Genomic DNA, 17627 nt, shown 5'->3' with positions numbered 1-17627 from the left:
ACGTCAAAGGATGTCATTTTATGGAGACTGACTTTTGTAATGGCACTTTCCATTATAGCATTTTAAAGTAGTTTTTTTAAAAAATAAAAAGAAATAAAAATGTTGGTGATTTGAAATCTAAGCTGAAGCAATAATGGAATAACACTAGCATAAAATAGTTCCAGATAGGGGGTGGAGGTTATGTACTGGTTTGCCAGAATAAGTAGTGTAGAAAGTTATTATTCAAACAGAAAAAGTAAAACACATACACACATTTTCTGATTTCTACAGGAAAGTGACAAAGGAAAAACTCTTTCTGTGCACGTTTTTTTGAAGCTAATGTCAAAAAGGGGGTGTAATCTACATAAAGTTAGGGATATGCATTAAAATCAATATAAGTACAGTTCAACACTGAAATCTGATTCATTTCAGTACAACATAGTCAAACTTCACTCCCAAATCAGAAAGAATAGTTAGCAAATCACTATTATGTGATTCTGTCATTATGAGGTCCCTATCCGATCCATCCAACTGGCAAAGGGAGACTCAGGAGGGTTGTGTACCATTTGCCGATTTTTAGTTTAAAATAAAAATGGGGGAATATGATAGAGCAGTGGTCCCTGATTGGGGGTCCCCGGACCCCAGGGGCTTTGTGAAACTCACCCAGGGAGTCCGCGGCACCATTGACAAAACAAAAACTACCACAGAGTAGTTACTTAGATTTTCCGACTCCAGAGGGATGGCGGTATACCCAAAATTCAATATTTACTTATAACACAGAGGGCTTAAACAACAACACTGCATATTAGTCAGGCACATTTTACACCTATTGGCCACTTGTGACCAAGTGAAGATGCCTGGGTGCCAGGATGGTACCTGAAATCTCCACCATCTGGAGGTATGTGCTTGGGATCATTGGATCTTGACTGTTTTGACACACTAATACTGCATCCTCCAGAATTCTATCAGTTACATTTTATCTGCACAATCATAATGAATTTCAGGAACCAAAATGGCAACTAGGCATTCCGTTTTGGCGACTGTAACCTTGGTTTAAGGAGCCATTTGGCACCTAGCTTATATATCTGAATTTCTAACACTAATTGCGGAGCACATGGTATTTAAAGCTCACTTTTAACAAGAACAGGGAAGAAAAACCTCCAGCCATTATAAAGCAAGGGTGGAAACCTGTAGCTTGCCAGATGTTTTTGGACACCAAACTGCAATCAGCCCCAGGTAGCATCCTCTTGCCAAATGTTAACGATCTATCACTCCTCAAAGACTGACGTGCTGAATAATCAAAATCAAATGTAGTAACATATCATTTATATTGATGATACTGGGGAATGAACAACAAACTGCAGAACTGTTAAATTAACACATCATTCAAATAGATTTTGACTATGCAGATCAGGGAGAGGAATCTGTGGTCCTTCAAATGTTCTTGGGCTCCACCTCCAATCATCCCCAGGCAGCATGAGTGGGGATGAAAAGAACAGCAACAGCCAGTGGGGCCACAGGTTCCCAGCCTGCGAACTTAAACAGAAAATGTGTAGAGAATAAAATAGAATACATTTACATTCTGTAATTGTATTCCCAAGTTACTTATCCCTCGTGCTAAGAAACACGGACATAACTTTCAAAAGGCAAGCCCAAAATTTTAATTACTGCTTGAAGATCTCTGTTTCTTAGCTCAGGATATCCCAGAAAATTACCTTGCACCAGCACCAACTGCAACTTTTGGAATAGTACACCTGCAAGTTTTGCACAGCTATATTCATTTCAGCTTGCCTTCCACAGGTAAAATTATGGATGGGACAGGCTTTGGGTCCTTGCTACGTTTCGAAAACCGTATGTGAACTGTGGCTTTCTCAGGGTCACAGCCTTCTTTAGTAGAAAAGCAATTATGCAGCAGGGCATCAAACTACTGAAATACTGTTTCTCTGCTTTCTTGTTATGTCCAAACATACCACCTTGTTTATTCCCATTGACTCAAAGGAGTTACAGCAACAGTGCTGTTTCCAGTTAAGTCAAGCCAAGCTGGTGGGCTAGATATAACCGCATACATCCTCTCTCTCTCTCTCTCTCTCTCTCTCTCTCTCTCTCTCTCTCTCTCTGTCTCTCTCTCTCTGAGAGTCAAATGCCTCGTATCTTAACATCTTCAGTGCTGGCCCAGATCCATCTGCTTGCTCTGTTTGAGCAGCTGGGTATCTTTCAGGACTGAAGATGTTAAAGGTACTGGATTTTCCAGCATGCAGCACTTGCCATCTAAGATCGCAGATGTCAGCAGTTACTGGACCATTAGCAGTCAGGTTAAAGAGAAAGAAAGAGGAAAAGAGAGCTGTCCACGTTGCCTCTCGTCCCTCAGCTTATTACCCGGCAAACTCCCATGGAAGCAGGGAGGGGGAAAAGAGAAGGTTGATAGACTGCACTACTGACAGGCAGGGAAACTAAGCTAACCTAAGAAAATGAAACTGAGCACAGGGAATTGCAATGCAAGTTAAAGGCTCCTTTACCGTAGTTATTTCTGGCATTGTCTGAGTTTTAAAGCACCGTCTCAATTTTGCCTGTGCCCCCTAAGTACTTCCAGATGGATGTGCTCTTCCTGAGAAGCATTTTAGCCTCAGCGCTTCATCTTTTGCATTCAATCTTGTACCAACAACACTCCCGTTAGCTTTTACTGCATGTCTTTTGTCCGTGTGTTTATTTGATTACAATAAATAAAAGAGCTTTCTGATTAAAGCTGACAGTTTTTAGCAAACTGTGGCACTATGATTGCTCTTTTTGCTACTTCAGCAGTCTCTGATGATATTCTTTTAAATGACTGAATACCCCAAACTTTAATGTTTTCCAGGGTGGGTGGGAGACTGCTAACTTAAGTGATACAGACAGATTCAATTGTTTAAAAAGGATTAGAACAACTTCAAACAAAGCTTAATGTGCAATGGAATTACCAGGGTGCAATGAATTATATTCCGTAGCAACATTTTGGGAGGGGTGCAGGAGAGTTAGTTATGCCACTGTTCCATCTTCCTTTCAATAAAAAATGAGAAATAACTCTGTTAACAAAAGAACTAAAAAAATCCCTGGGTAAAATTTCTTACATATGACCCACAACCTGCATTTGTGGTGTAGTGTGGTGTAGTGGTTAAGAGTGGTAGACTTGTAATCTGGTGAACTGGGTTCGCCTCTCTGCTCCTCCACATGCATCTGCTGAGTGACCATGGGCTAGTCACACCTCTTTGAAGTCTCTCGGCCTCACTCACCTCACAGAGTGTTTGTTGTGGGGGAGGAAGGGAAAGGAGAATGTTAGCCGCTTTGAGACTCCTTCGGGTAGTGATAAAACGGGATATCAAATCCAAACTCTTCTACTCTTCTTTAAGAAATGGGGGGGGGACCTTAAGCATTTGTGGACAATCTTCCTTAGTTATCAAAAAGGCACCTAACTCAGGCACAATTTCTCTGCTTGATATTTCAAAGAAGCAATTTTAAACTGTCTTTTGTTGAGCCTTAGGCTAATTTAACAATCTGGCCGTTTAAACTGGGTGAGGGGGTGTTGTTTTTGCTTGTTACCATGGTTTGTATTTTTGTGTTTTTATATTATAAACCACCCTGTGATCCTTGGATGATGGGCAGTATAGAAATTGAAAGAATGAATGGAGGAATCTCTAATGAACTCAATGTATGTTCTGAAGAGCCACATACAGAACTGCACTGTATATTTCTAAAGTTGGTGTAAAGTAAGTTATAAACCAAAAGAGCTATGCTCCTGGATATTTCATTCCTGTTCCAGCATTTTGAGATGTTACTGCATGCACACGTTATTTTGGAGCTTGGTTGCCAAGTCCGAGTTGGACAGCTGACTAGACTAAATCCCCCAATTTAATGGGGATAAATTTTAGACTGGTGCAGAATGAAGTAGTTCAGAATGTAATCTAAAAAATTTGTAAGTTTGACACCAAGATGGCTCTGCACCTTGAGTGTATAGTTCACAAAGAATGGTGCTTTTGCTTTTAGCACTACGTTATGAAATGCACCCATTACCAATACAGTGGAACCTCGGTTTATGAACACCTCGGTTTATGAATTTTCGGTTTATGAACACCGCAGACCCATCTGGAACGGATTAATTCATTTTCCATTACTTTCAATGGGAAAGTTCGCTTCAGTTTATGAACGTTTCAGTTTATGAACAGACTTCCGGAACCAATTACACCCATGCTTCAGTTTATGAACGCTTCAGTTTAAGTACTCCGCGGACCCGTCTGGAACGGATTAATCCACTTTCCATTACTTTCAATGGGAAAGTTCGCTTCAGTTTATGAACGCTTCAGTTTATGAACAGACTTCCGGAACCAATTGTGTTCATAAACCGAGGTACCGCTGTACAGAAATTCATAACACGGGTATATCTTCTACATATGCCTAATATGCAAGCATCACACATATGGTGCTATATAAATTTTGGAAAATAGTGGTATTCATAGGAGCAACAATAACATGCATATACCCTTTCTATGTTACCGTTTAGGTCTCCCATTACGGAACCCCCAATTCTGTGCATCGCAATTTACTATTTAAATCAATTACTTTTTTAAAAAAAGAAAGATAATTCAACAGGCTTGCTAAAATGGCCAGATCACTAAGTTTTGTGGTTTTTTTAAAGGAACTGAGATTATCTTCCCTCTAAGCTTCTTAAAAACCACACACACAAGTCCACATAACCACGGCTCAAGACACAAGGGAGGCGTGAATACTCTGATGCTAGTTCAACTCTGTCTGAAGTTTCCAGCTCAAGGGCTGTACTGGAAGTTTCCAGTACAGGTCCTCAGTACTGATCTCTGTGATCTCCTAATTGGTGCTTTGGGCCTTGTTTTACTACTACTCCTTTTATCAAGAGGGGCTCAAAGCGCTAATTAAGTTTCAGACACTTTAAACGAAGTGGTAGAAGAGTTAACTTGAAATCATTTCTCAGCGCCCAATCTATACTATAATACTGGCAGGCAGACCACCATTACCACAGGGCCTCTTTTTCTTTTACACATCTTCTGCTGTGCTGGGATAAAAGTCCGCAAGCAAAGCTGCTCATTACAAATGGGGGGGGGACTCAATAGAAAGACAGAGACATGACTGGTAATTCTCATAAGTTTCAACTGGGCAGACAACTACAGTCTTAAGATGTTTACTTATAAAGGGCATTTAGGAAAAAAGGGGTGTTCAGCTATCCAATACCCTTTTGAAATGTGGCTCTATTTTTTTTGGGGGGGGGTTGTTATTGGGTTATTGTTCTTATTTTGATTTTATATATTGTGATCTTTTCTGTGAACCACCCTGAGACCTCTGGGTATAGGGTGGTATATAAATTCAATAAGTAAGTAAGTTTTCTTGGGGTTGACCTACTGAAATTCATAGACCTAACTTAGTCATGGACATTAATTTCAATGGGTCTACTTTGAAAAGAACTTAGTTGAAGACTACCCATGGCTCATACTGGACTTCAGAAAGAGAGGCTAAATAGATATTCAGGCAGTTAAAGCTGGAAAACAGTTTTAAAGGCAATCCCAGTTGCTCCAGAAAGTGTAGATAATGGGTATCTGCTGCATCTCAACAGGAATGCTGTTCCATGGAACAGGCAGCCCCACTAACCAGTGTTAGAACCTCAAATATATAAGCTGGGAGCCAAATGGTTCCTTAAACCAGAGTTACAGTCGCCAAAATGGAATCTCTAGTTGCCACTTGGGGGGCCAGACGGATCCAAAGTCATGTTTTTCAATAACTTTTTGGTTCCTGAAATTCATTCCGATTGTGCCATTAGAATATCACAGATAGAATGCTACAGGTTGTGTTGCTAGTGTGTGAAAACAGTCAAGATCCAACGATTTCCCAGGCCTGCAGTTCCAAATGGTGCAGACGTCAGGCAAAATGCGCCTGGCGACTTTTGGATGTTGTAAATTGACCTGCTATGCTTTACTGTGGAGCAGCCTTCTGAGATCTATGGGCCTTGAAGGAGAAACTGCCCTGCAGAGCAGATCTCAGTGACCTGTTGGGTATGTAAGTAACTACAAGCAAGGGTTGGAAACTTGTGCTCCTCCCCAACCACTGGTCATGTTGGCTGGGGCTGATGGAAGCTGGAATCCGACAACATCTGGTTCCCTGTACCTGAGGTGGAAGGCAAGAGTACTATTTTGAAGAGGTGTTTCTATTTTGCCATTAGGTGATGCCATAGTGCTGTTCAAGCAAACAGTGCTATATCAGATTCCAGTGACAAAAAGCAACACAAATATAGCTTTAATACACGAAATACGTGGGTGAATAGCACCCAGGGATTTCGGGCCACAGAGGCTACTCATTTGAACACCGGTCAGCACCTTAACTCGGTCAAAAAGGCAGCCGCATGCATTGATCATGTAAACACACTTAGGTCAACAAGATCAGTAGAAAAACAGTTCACAAGAAGAAACAAACATCTAAGAATGAAAGAAAGAAAAGCATTTACCCCTTGATGTACTACGCTGGCACAATCTTCTGCTAACTTCCCAAACATATAAGTATTGATAGCACCGGTCTCAGAACATGGGTTTTCTGACTCTGAAAGACACATAGGAACAGTGACACTATAACATTTATCTAAATATACTAAAGGAAAGCCTTGCAGCTCTGATTTCACAAGGGTATCGCAAATGCTGAGAGGCAGGGACATTAAAACACACTCACGCCTGTGAGCAATGAAACTAAGGGGAAAAAATCTCTGTAAATAAGGTGGCTCCCGAAAGGCCAGAGTAAGGACCACAGAATGAGGTCTAGTCTACCAGGCAATCAATGAAGCACACAGCAGCAGGTTGTAGTTGAAAGCCCAGATAACCTTGCTGGCCAGGACCGACATCAAAAGACAAGATGTATGATAAGGAATGCAAAATTTTTAAAAGGGCAGAGGAAGGCCTAGCCTCTGTTGTCTATGCTCTGGTAACTTTTAGGATAGATTGCTGCAATGCATAATATGTAGGGCTGTCTTTGAAGATGGTTTGGAAATTACAGCAGGTGCCGAATTTAGCAGTGAGATGGCAAGATGGCAAGATACCAATTCGTTTCCTGGCTTGATTCAAGGTGCTGGTTTTGACCTATAAAGCCTTCTACAACTCAGGACCCCAGTAACTCCAGGACAACCTCTCCTCCTATGAACCAACCCAGAGCAAGAGCTTATCATTCAAGGCCCTTCTTTGTGTGCCCCCTGCAAGGGAGTTATTGACAAAAGAACAAGCCTCCTCAGTCATGACTCCCCAGTTACGGAATGCTCTCCCAAGGGAGGAGCCACCATTACTTATTTAGGCCCAGGCAAAAACATTTCTTTTTTCAGCAGGCCTTTAGTTTTTGATAATCCATGGTCTCCTTCAGTGAGTTGGGATGTTTTAGGCCTTCCTTTTTAAAAAATATGAATGCTTCAGATTTTGCTCTCTTAGTTTCATGTTGGTTTTAATGTATTTGTTATTCTTTTTCTGTTGCAAGGTGGTTTGAGGTACTTTGTTTACAAAGTGAACAGTAAGTTAAATAAATATTTTAATTTGCAAAATACTTCTTTGAGTTCAGAATTCCAGATGCCTCCTCAAATAAATAATCTCTCCCATTTGTAAAAGCATATGACACTGGATTTTTTTTATTTTTAGATCTTCCACTATATCTGTTATTATCCCCTTTATTACAGTCGCACAACTTTCGCTTGTGGTGCACAACTAGCACAACCGAGAACTTTGTGTTAAAATACCTTGAAGTGTAATCTTGAAGAAAGATGTCCCGTTTCCCACTTTACTTAATGGATAGGAAGCAGCAACTGTTCCCTGAAATGAGAAATGGGTGGTGTTGGTGGTTTAATCAGCAAGTCGAAAATATTTCCAATAAACAATATCAATCATATTCATTAATTGACCCAGACCTTTCGGATATGTACATTATCTCTGCAACAGCAGCGTCGCATCAGGTTTAAAGTGGCAGAACAATTAACAAAGTGCTTCATAAAATATACAAATCTATAATTGCTTTCTTCATCTGTATCTAACAACCTAACTGCAATCCTGAGCAGTCAATGATCAGTCTCATTTTACAGATGGGGAAGCATGGTGGGACCAACTGCTTAATATCTGTCCACTACAACCTAGCAGTCTGAAAGCATGTCAAAATGCAAGTAGATAAATAGGAACGCTACAGTGGGAAGGTAAACGGCGTTTCTATGTGCTGCTCTGGTTTGCCAGAAGCGGCTTTGTCATGCTGGCCACATGACCTGGAAGCTATACGCCGGCTCCCTCGGCCAATAATGTGAGACGAGCGCGCAACCCCAGAGTCGATCACAACTGGACCTAATGGTCAGGGGTCCCTTTACCTTACTTTCTGGACCAAAGAATGTTGGTAGAACAGAGAGTCCCGTGCCTCTCAAGAGAGTCCTCAATAACTTCCAAATAAATGGCAACATTCATTTTTATGGTTTGCAGCTGACCATCAAAAACAAGGCTTCCAGTTGCATGATGACCACTCCTCCTCCAACTACATCCCATATTCATTTGTGCTCTGCATAAAACATGACAAACTTAAACCCTCTTCAGGTGTTCAGCCTCCACTCTCAACCCTTGTGCCAGCCCCATGCTCCAACATCCCTGTGGGAATGTCTGAAGGAACTTTTTAAGCACATTTGGTTGAACAAGTCTTGAGCAGAGGTGGGGAATCTGTGGCCCTCCAGAGATTGCTGAACTACAGTTTCCATCATCCCCAGCCAATAACTGCCAAGGACAATGGGAGGAGTAGTTCAGATCTAAACTAGGTCACAGGAGGGTCACAGGTTCTTCACACCTGGCTTAGGAAAAAAATATGGCCCATCTGAACCTATGCCACAATGCATTGGGCAGCCTTTAACTTTTAAGGAGCCTGGTGTTTTTAATTCAGTAAATGTTTATTTATTTACATGAACAGTTCTCATGTAACCAAATAATAGCTTGTCAACCTGTGCCGTGTTTCAATACTGTTATACAAAATATCTTTAAAAATCGCTGGGCTGGATCTAGAGTCAATCTGTGAATGGAAAGGCTCCTTCAATTTGTGGGAGGAACATTTGCCCAGCAATTCCCACTGATTCACACTGTAGCGACTAGCAAAACCTAGTCCCAACAATCCAGAGCAGCTTTTCGGGGGCAGGAGAAGCAGGAATTTATTAAAAAATCACCTCCCCTTTCTTCAGCAGAGCATCACATAAGCATAACGCCACAAATTTCGGCTCCAAACCTAGCTTCTGCATTTGTTGTCTCCTTCCTTTGAAGCTTCTAAGCAGAGGTTGGGTGGCCATTGTCATGGATGCCTTAGCTGAGATTCCTGCATTGCAGGGGGTTGGACCAGATGACCCTTGGGGTCCCTTGCAATGGTATGATTCTATGATTCTTTAAAAAAATGTTTTGTACAACTCTAAGATTCTATGATTTCTCAGGATAGACCAACCAAGGTCCACAGTTTTAAGCTTGTCATGGCAAATTTTCCACTGCTCTCTGCGGATCATGATATGCCCAACCTTTCATCCCAGAAGAGTGGGCAAACATTTGTCCCTGCAGATCTTTTTCACTTTGTACTTGGGAGCAGTGTTCAAAATTCGCCAGGCATGTTTTGCACCTGGCTATCGGCCACTTGTGACCAATAAAGATGTCTGGGTGCCAGGATGGCGCCTGACATCTGCACCATCTTGGAGGGGCATGCCTGGGGATCCTTGGGTCTTGACTGTTTTCACATACTAGCAACACATCCTGTGTAATTCTATCTGTGATACTTTATCTGCACAATGAATTTCAGGAACCAAAAAGTTGTACTGAAACGACGACTTTCGGTCAGTCTGGCCCCCAAAGGGTAAATAGGCATTCTGTTTCGGCAACTGTAACTCTGGTTTAAGGAGCCATTTGTTGTTGTTTAGTTGTTTAGTCATGTCCGACTCTTCGTGACCCTATGGACCAGGCACTCCTGTCTTGAACTGCCTCCCGCAGTTTGGTCAAACTCCTGTTCGTAGCTTCGAGAACACATTTGGCACCTAGCTTATATCTCTGAGTTTCCAACACTGCTTGGGAGTACTGCAAAAGAGCAAGGTAACTGTGGGGATGGTCCAAGCTACCCAATTTAGAATGTAGGCCACATCCGGAAATAATTTTCCTCCCCTGGCTTCACACATGGCATATTCTCTCTCTCTCTCTCTCAAGAACAGTGGAATTTCTTGAACGTTGCACATGTTACACACAGCTGAAGGAGTCAGGTGTAGTTAACAGCCCTGTGTATTAAACTGCCTGAATTGCAACTTCCCTTTTTCCTCTGGCATCTCTGCTTGTACACCAAGGATATATTTGTCTGTTCTGAGCCTATGTATTACACGGCAATCACACTTGAACAACAGTAAATATGCAGTACAACCACTGTGATCATCATAATATATTTGAAAGCTGCTTCCAGGTAGAAAGCAGATGTGCGTCCTCCAGAGCAATCCCTGGCACATTAGCAGATGCCCCAATAACTGCTTCTGTCAAATTAACAAGAGCTAGTTTCCTTGTTAACCGTGTTCTTTGTGCCAGCCTTTCACAGTCACCTAGTTTGTTTGCTTCTTCAGGCAGCTTTCAGATGCATTAAATTCTCTCCTCACCGTGAGGCAAGTTTCCTCGGAGGAAATTATCTATCACAATCAAATGGAGTACTGAACATATATTTTGCGCCAGCACCAGAACAACGAGGAAATGCTCTCCTTTCATACACAAACCAACTGCGGCAGTGATCTTTAACAACTTTAAACAGCATTCCCCCCCCCCTCTCGCCCTCGGCGCCCCATATCTATTTTAGAAATCAGTCAGATTATATTCCTGTACCAATACATTCCACAGGACTGGGCTGGGTTTCTTGTTGTTGTCAGATGTGCCTCGACAACTTGGGGGATAAACAACAACTCTCCTCCAGATGCTCTTAGTAAACAAGCTAAGATATAAGGGTTTAGGTGACCCATAAGGTACCCTGGACTTAAGTTGTACAGGGCCTTGTAAATTAACACAAAGACTTTGAACCTGGCTCAGTAGTAGATGGGCAGTCAGTGCAGATGTTTTAATAATGGATCCTTAAACCAACGTTACAGTTGCCAAAACAAAATGTCTAGTTACTATTTGGGGGTAAGACAGCTCCAAGGTCTGATTTTTCAAATGAAGGACCAACTGTGATTAATTCTCAGTTAAACATCTGGCTAGTTCAGATGATAACCTTGAGCTAAGTTAAGAACTTTTGAGGACTTAAAGAAGAAAAGTCACTTGATCCAGGTCCTAGTCCGATCTCTTTTTCCTAATGGCGACTACTCCTGCTCAGGCTGGACAGAAAAAGCATTTTGGTTCCTGAAATTCATTCCGATAGTGCAGATAAAATATATCTGACAGAACTCTACAGGGCGGGGTATGAGTGTGTGAAAACAGTCAGGATCCAATGATCCCCAGGCATGCACCTCCAGATAGTGGAGATGTCAGGCACCATCCTGGTGCACAGGCAGCTACAATTGGTTGCAGGTGGGCAAAAACCAGGTGCAAAATGCACCTGGCTAATTTCGAACACTGTTGTTTATATGCCCCCCTCAGCAAGTGACTAACGTTTCTTGACCAGAGGGTTCACTCTTGTCCTCCTGCTGGGGGGGGGGGACGCGCATGCTGGCAGGTGCGGCCACAGTAAAAAAGGGAAGAAGAAAAAAAGTGCAGCCTTTTTGCAACGATGTAGCTTTCAATCCAAGTAGAATTCGCAAGCAGGAGACACAATGTATACCCTATAACCATTCTCCATGCCTCACTGCAGGAAGGTGGAAGTGGCAGCTGAAACACTGATATGTTGCCAGGGCCACTGTCAAAAAGCTCTTCTCCCAATCTGCAGCTTATTAATAGAAAACTGGTATTGAGCCTTGGACCTCCTTACACCCTCCATACCTCTCCTGAAGCACTGCATCCAAGGAATGTCTCCAATGTATGAAGATAACTACTGTGATCTCCATGCACTAAAGATAAAAAGGTATTCCTGGAGAAAAGAGCGTGAATTAAAAATACCTGACATCACAAAAATTCACGAGTCTTTTTAACCTCCATTTTACCCTACATAAAGAGTAAAAGGTTGTACTGATTTTTTCTTTTGTAATCCTCAGTTTGCTGTGATGCGAAAATACAATATTTGGCTTTATGCTGTATATGCAGATAAAAGTAGCAAAGAAACAATAATGATGACTGAATTGCATGCTTTCGCTGAAAAGCTTTTTTCCACAGCAAACAAAGTTTAACAGTACTATTCTCAGCTTATATCCCCAAGTGCCAGTAATGATGCAAGGCTTTAAAATTAAATTCATCATCATCATCAAATTAAAGCAAACATGTTGAAGAAGACTGGTCTCATGTGTTCTACTCTGTAAAGTTTATACAAGAGGCCTAATGTACCACCAGCACTAATCACTTGAATTTAGAACACATTTGTAGCCATAGATGGTGCAAGACAATGAGTATTCCTTGTTTTGAAACAGCTACTCGACAGCTGAAAATTATTGCTGCAAACTGTGCTGATTTTATGTTGAGGAAGTAAAAAAGAAAAGTTAGATTGTGGTGCAGTCCCTCCAGTTTTTTGAAAAATGCCCATAAATCTGGAAGACTCCATTGATTCTTTTATAAGAAAAAAAGAACTCCATTAAGTCACCAGACTGGAAAAAATTTATCACAACACTTTTTTAAGTTTATGTCTTAAATGAAAAGCTCCCAAGCCATCTATATTTTTCTTCCAAGTTTACTAATGGTTCCAGTAATAAAAAAGCAATGCTAAAAAGAGAGAGCATGCTATGACTATATAGATAAGACAAAGCACAGGATATATTTTGATTAAAGCAACACTCAGTTAAGACTTACTTCTAATAAGCTTGTTCAGGATCTGACTATTAAGAGTAGGGCTGCCATGTCTCCAAAAAGGAAGTGAGAATAGACAGGGAGCTGTATACAAAATTAATAAATAAAATAAATATTCACAAGTACAGTGGTACGTACCTTGGTTGTCAAATCTAATCTGTTCGGAAAGACCGTTGGCCTTTCGAAACATTCAACAACCGAGGAGCAAAGGGCGGTCGGCAAAGTCAACGGAACAAATAGAAAAACACACAGCGGAAGCCGTTCGACTTCCAAGATGTGTTTGAAAACGGAAGCAGTTACTTCCGGGTTTTCGGCATTTGGGTTCCAAATCGTTTGGCTTCTGAGACGCACGAAAACCGAGGTATCACTGTAACTTGTTACAATTTTTAACAAATTTTAATTTTAAACTACAAGCTTCTGCTTAAAACGTCTACAAATCAGGAGTGGTTTAAATGTATATGGGAGCCTTCACATCCATAGGGCAGGAAAGATCAGTGGAGCAACTCCCAGGAGTGTTCACCTAATGGAACTTAAATATATAAGAAGCTGGTTGCTACAGAAAGAAGGCAGGCAAAACTATTGCATAAAAGAAAATTTGAAGCAACTGTCACTGAGAAATGTCACTAGATCTTGCTCAGCACTAACCTAGCAATTGACTGTGCTAAGTCCCTACCTGTATTCATTGTATACATACGATTGTGTATCATCTGACCCGTCTACTGCAATTATTAAGTTTGCAGATGACACCACCATAATGGGTTTAATAACAGGTGGAGGCGAATCAGCATATAGAGGGGAGGTCCAAAAATATCTACATGGTGCCTAGAGAAGAACTTGCACCTTAATATCAGCAAGACAAAGGAGATAGTGTTGGACTTTCGGAGGAAGAGAGGAGAACTAGCCCTGCTGTACATCGGGGGCGGGGCTGTGGGGAGAAAGTCTCTTCCTTTAAATTCCTAGGAGTTTATCTCAGTGAAGACCTTACTTGGAAAATCAATACAACCCAGGTGGTTAAGAAAGCCCGGCGGAGACTTCATTTCCTTAGAGTATTGCGAAAGAACAAAGTCAACCAACATTTGATTATCTCCTTCTACCGGTCCATAATAGAAAGTGTCCTTTCATACTGCATCACGGTGTGGTATGCTGGGTTGACATCAACAGATAGGAAGTGCCTATAGAGGGTGAATCCGCTGGATGACATCGTGGAAGACCGTTGCCTCAGGAGAGTGAGGAAAATTCTTAGGGATGATTCACACCCTGACTGGCACTTTTTCCCTCTCCTGCCCTCCGGCAGAAGACACAGAAGCATGATTAGTCTCACCAACAGGGTAAAGAACAGCTTCTCTCCGTGGGCTGTTAGGCTGCTGAATGAAAAGATAACAACAGGGCAACTGACTTTCGGGTTTGGTGTGTGTGTGTCAGTAAACGAGGGGAATTAAGACTAAGAGTGGGGGTGCTTGTGTAATCTCACTGTATACAAGTTGTACAAGCATACAAGTATACACTGTATACAAGTTGTATACAAGTTGTATACAGTTGTACACTGTATACAAGTTGTACAAGTGACAATAGTGATAATTTCATTGTTTATCTTTTTTGTAAACAGCTTTTAGGGTTGTTGTTTTTTACCAATAAAGCAGTGTATAAGTTTTATGAAATAAATAAATATTAAATAAATAACCTACGGTAAGAACAACACTTCTGGCTCTGACAGAAGGCCTATCTAGTCTAGCATCCTGTTCTCACAGTGGTGAAACAGATGTCTACAGGAAGCCCATTTTATCCTGTGAACAACCCCGAGATCTTATGATATAAATCAAATTAATAACCAGTCCTTTTTTCTGGGGGGTACCTGAACATTATTTAAAGAGATACTATAGTATGAAGAATCTGTGAGCAGTATTTGAACTATGAGCAATAGAAAAAAAACTGGTTATTATTGTGTTATGGTTATATATAAAATATATTTGGATTTTTTTAAAAAAAAGTTTACTTGAAGTCGATATGTCGAGAGATACACACACATATATGCATTTATATACATATGCATGCATACACAAACACACACGCTTATTGGAATTCTATGTGGTATCTGTAGAAATGAAATAAAATATATTTGGAAATAATAATAATAATAGTTTACCTGGACATACTTGCTGGCGCAGTCACAGCCCACCTGCAAATGCTCGAAACCAACTTTTTGGAGGCTTCCCCGCAGAGAGTTTTCAAACACCCTGAAGGACCCCCTTATCTGTTCAAGAGGCATGGCGCTCCCGCTTCAAACCCAGATTTTGAAGGCCAGTCAGGCCTCGTAGGAAGGCGACCCCTTCGCCCGTTAAGCAGCCTTATTTACATGGCAAACCGGGCCCGGGGGCTGAGGAGCGTTTTAAGCGCTCCGCGGGTGGCCAGCCGCGCGTGCGCAGCGGCTTCGTTCTTCTCTATGGTTCGCGGAGCCCAGACGTTACCAACGGACCAGACGCACGCGCACTGTGCTAAACCGAAGCTCCGCAGCGCCGGGCAACGCGAGCGGAGTTTCTGAGGCTTTGGGAGGGCGGAAAAACGGTTGGTCCTGTTGTCGGAGGGAGGTTTCAGTGCCGCCAACGTTGGACTACAACTCCCATGATCCCTAACTCGCAGGCCCAGCGGTGAGGGACCATGGGAAATGTAGTTATTTAGCTGGAGACCCAAGTAAGGGAAGCAACTGGTTGAAATGCGCAAACGACATTCTTACTGAAATCAGTGGAACTTGCTTCCCCTGAGTAGAAACACATAGGATTGTATTGGGAAATGGGTGCACAAAGACAGGAATATTTATTTCTCTACTTATAGATGTACAGTATATAGTTTTAATTCTGTCAGCGTTGAACTGTCCATGTTGTGCTATTCTAATAGATTGTTGAATATTATGTTTTATTATGAATTTCTGTATTGGATCAGATTGTTATAAGGCGTGTGTTCTTTGCTGTATATTTTGTTGTTGCTGAAAAACACCTTGGGTATAGTTATATAGAAAGGCAGTATACAAATTAAAAATGAAATGAAAACCTGTATTTTTAGTTTTTTCTGTTTTTAGTGGTTCTTGTTTTTTAATCTGTAAGCAACTTGGAAATTAATAATAACAATAATAATTCTGTTGCAAGATAGAGCAAAGAGTCCACATAAATTTGAAGTTTTCATATTGCTATTTATTAAATTTGTTTACTGCCTTTGTCTGAAGATCTTAGGCAGGTTCACAGCATAAAAATACAAAATAAGGCTATCGGCCACAACCCCAAAAATTCTTTCCTGAATAGTTACAGCCAGTTCACATCTTATCAATGCATTTATGAAATTGGAATCATTATTATTATTTAATCCCAACACACACCACTTAATGATGTTCAGTCTCACCCATTAAATAGCTCTTTCTTTCCCCATCCATCTGCAGTTAGTCAAGAATTACTAATCTAGTTTGGGGCTTGCTGTTAAGAAGAGTATTTAAACCATTGCAATTATCGTTCAATCTAATGAAAGGGGTAGAATGAAATTTGATTAACTTGCATCCAAATTCTTATAATGTTTACTCAGACGCAAGTTCTGCTGAACACAGTTGAAGTTCCTTCTGCATAAGCATGTTTATGGCTGGGCTGTTGAATAACATAATTTCCCTACTCTCTGTAATTTTGATAATGTATTCGGTTTGTGTAAACATGCATAATTAAGTTGATCTAGTAATAGAATAGAATGTTGGGTTGTGTTTTTGGCTGTTCCTGGATGTACTCCAGAATTTCAAGCTCATGGTTAACAATAATGCCCAGATAGTCCTCAAATTCTGAACCTCCAGTTGCATATTTCTGCGTTGCAGAGGGTTGGATTAGATCAGGCATCCCCAACCTTCGGCCCTCCAGATGTTTTGGACTACAATTCCCATCATCCCTGACCACTGGTCCTGTTAGCTAGGGATCGTGGGAATTGTAGGCCAAAAATCTGGAGGGCCGCAGGTTGGGGATGCCTGGATTAGATGATCCTCAGGGTCCTTTCCAGCTCTAGGATTCTATTATATCTATGAACTGCACACCTAAACACACTAGGTAGTGAATCCCATTGGACATGGACTTAAATAAGTATGCAGTGAACATCCTTAGGACTGTGCTATAAACACCTTTATATTATGAAGGCTACAATCCCATACACATACCTTACACTTACCGTGGGTTTTACATCTAATCTATGCATAGGATTATGCATCCTAGAATCAACCAAACAATATTGTTCAATGTAGTTGCACATACTGTAATATTTAATGTTTGTTACATTTAACTTTCAACAGAATTAACAAAATGGATATGCTGTGAAATTGCAGTCCGCTGCTAAACTATTTAAGGCTTCAATTTTATTCACACTAATCTGGAAGTAAATCCTACTGAAGTCAATGAGGCTTTTTTCCTGAGTAGAGTTGAATAGGATTACACTGTTTAAGACACTAAGAAAACCATGTTTACAAGTTACATGTGGCAGAGTAATGATGTTGTTATGTACTGAGCTGAATCCTGGAACAATAGGATTCAGAATCAGCGGGAGCTACCCAATCCAACTCCAGGTGGAAGTGAATCCGCAACCTGATTGGCCTGCTGGAGCAGCCAATCAGGCGGCTGGCAGAAGTGAATCTGCTACCTGATTGGCCTGTAGGAGCAGCCAATCAGGCTGCAGGCAGAAGTCAATCCACAATATAATTGGCCCACAGGTGTAGCCCTGAAG

The 17627-nt window shown here is 41.2% G+C and overlaps 1 protein-coding gene across 3 annotated transcripts in view; it reads right to left on the bottom strand.

The window, feature by feature from the left end:
• Nucleotides 1-15399, bottom strand: part of POT1 (protection of telomeres 1) — a 67269-nt gene extending 51870 nt beyond the window's left edge. The window contains exons 1-4 of one of the 3 annotated variants that reach the window (XM_088652547.1): nucleotides 15034-15303; nucleotides 12894-12974; nucleotides 7739-7811; nucleotides 6476-6567 (exon numbers count right to left, since the gene is read on the bottom strand). In XM_088652547.1, the coding sequence (XP_088508673.1) occupies nucleotides 6476-6523 (48 nt within the window). In that variant the 5' untranslated portion in view covers nucleotides 6524-6567; nucleotides 7739-7811; nucleotides 12894-12974; nucleotides 15034-15303. Of the gene's footprint in view, nucleotides 1-6475; nucleotides 6568-7738; nucleotides 7812-12893; nucleotides 12975-15033 lie in introns of all 3 variants that reach the window. The other 2 variants (XM_035127247.3, XM_088652546.1) reach the window with 2 other exon arrangements.
• Between the last annotated feature and the right edge of the window lie 2228 nt (nucleotides 15400-17627).

Source organism: Zootoca vivipara, chromosome 9 (genome assembly GCF_965207765.1).
Source record: "Zootoca vivipara chromosome 9, rZooViv2.hap1.1, whole genome shotgun sequence".
In the NCBI taxonomy this organism is placed as follows: domain Eukaryota; kingdom Metazoa; phylum Chordata; class Lepidosauria; order Squamata; family Lacertidae; genus Zootoca; species Zootoca vivipara.
This window is presented reverse-complemented; position numbering and strand designations above follow the sequence as displayed.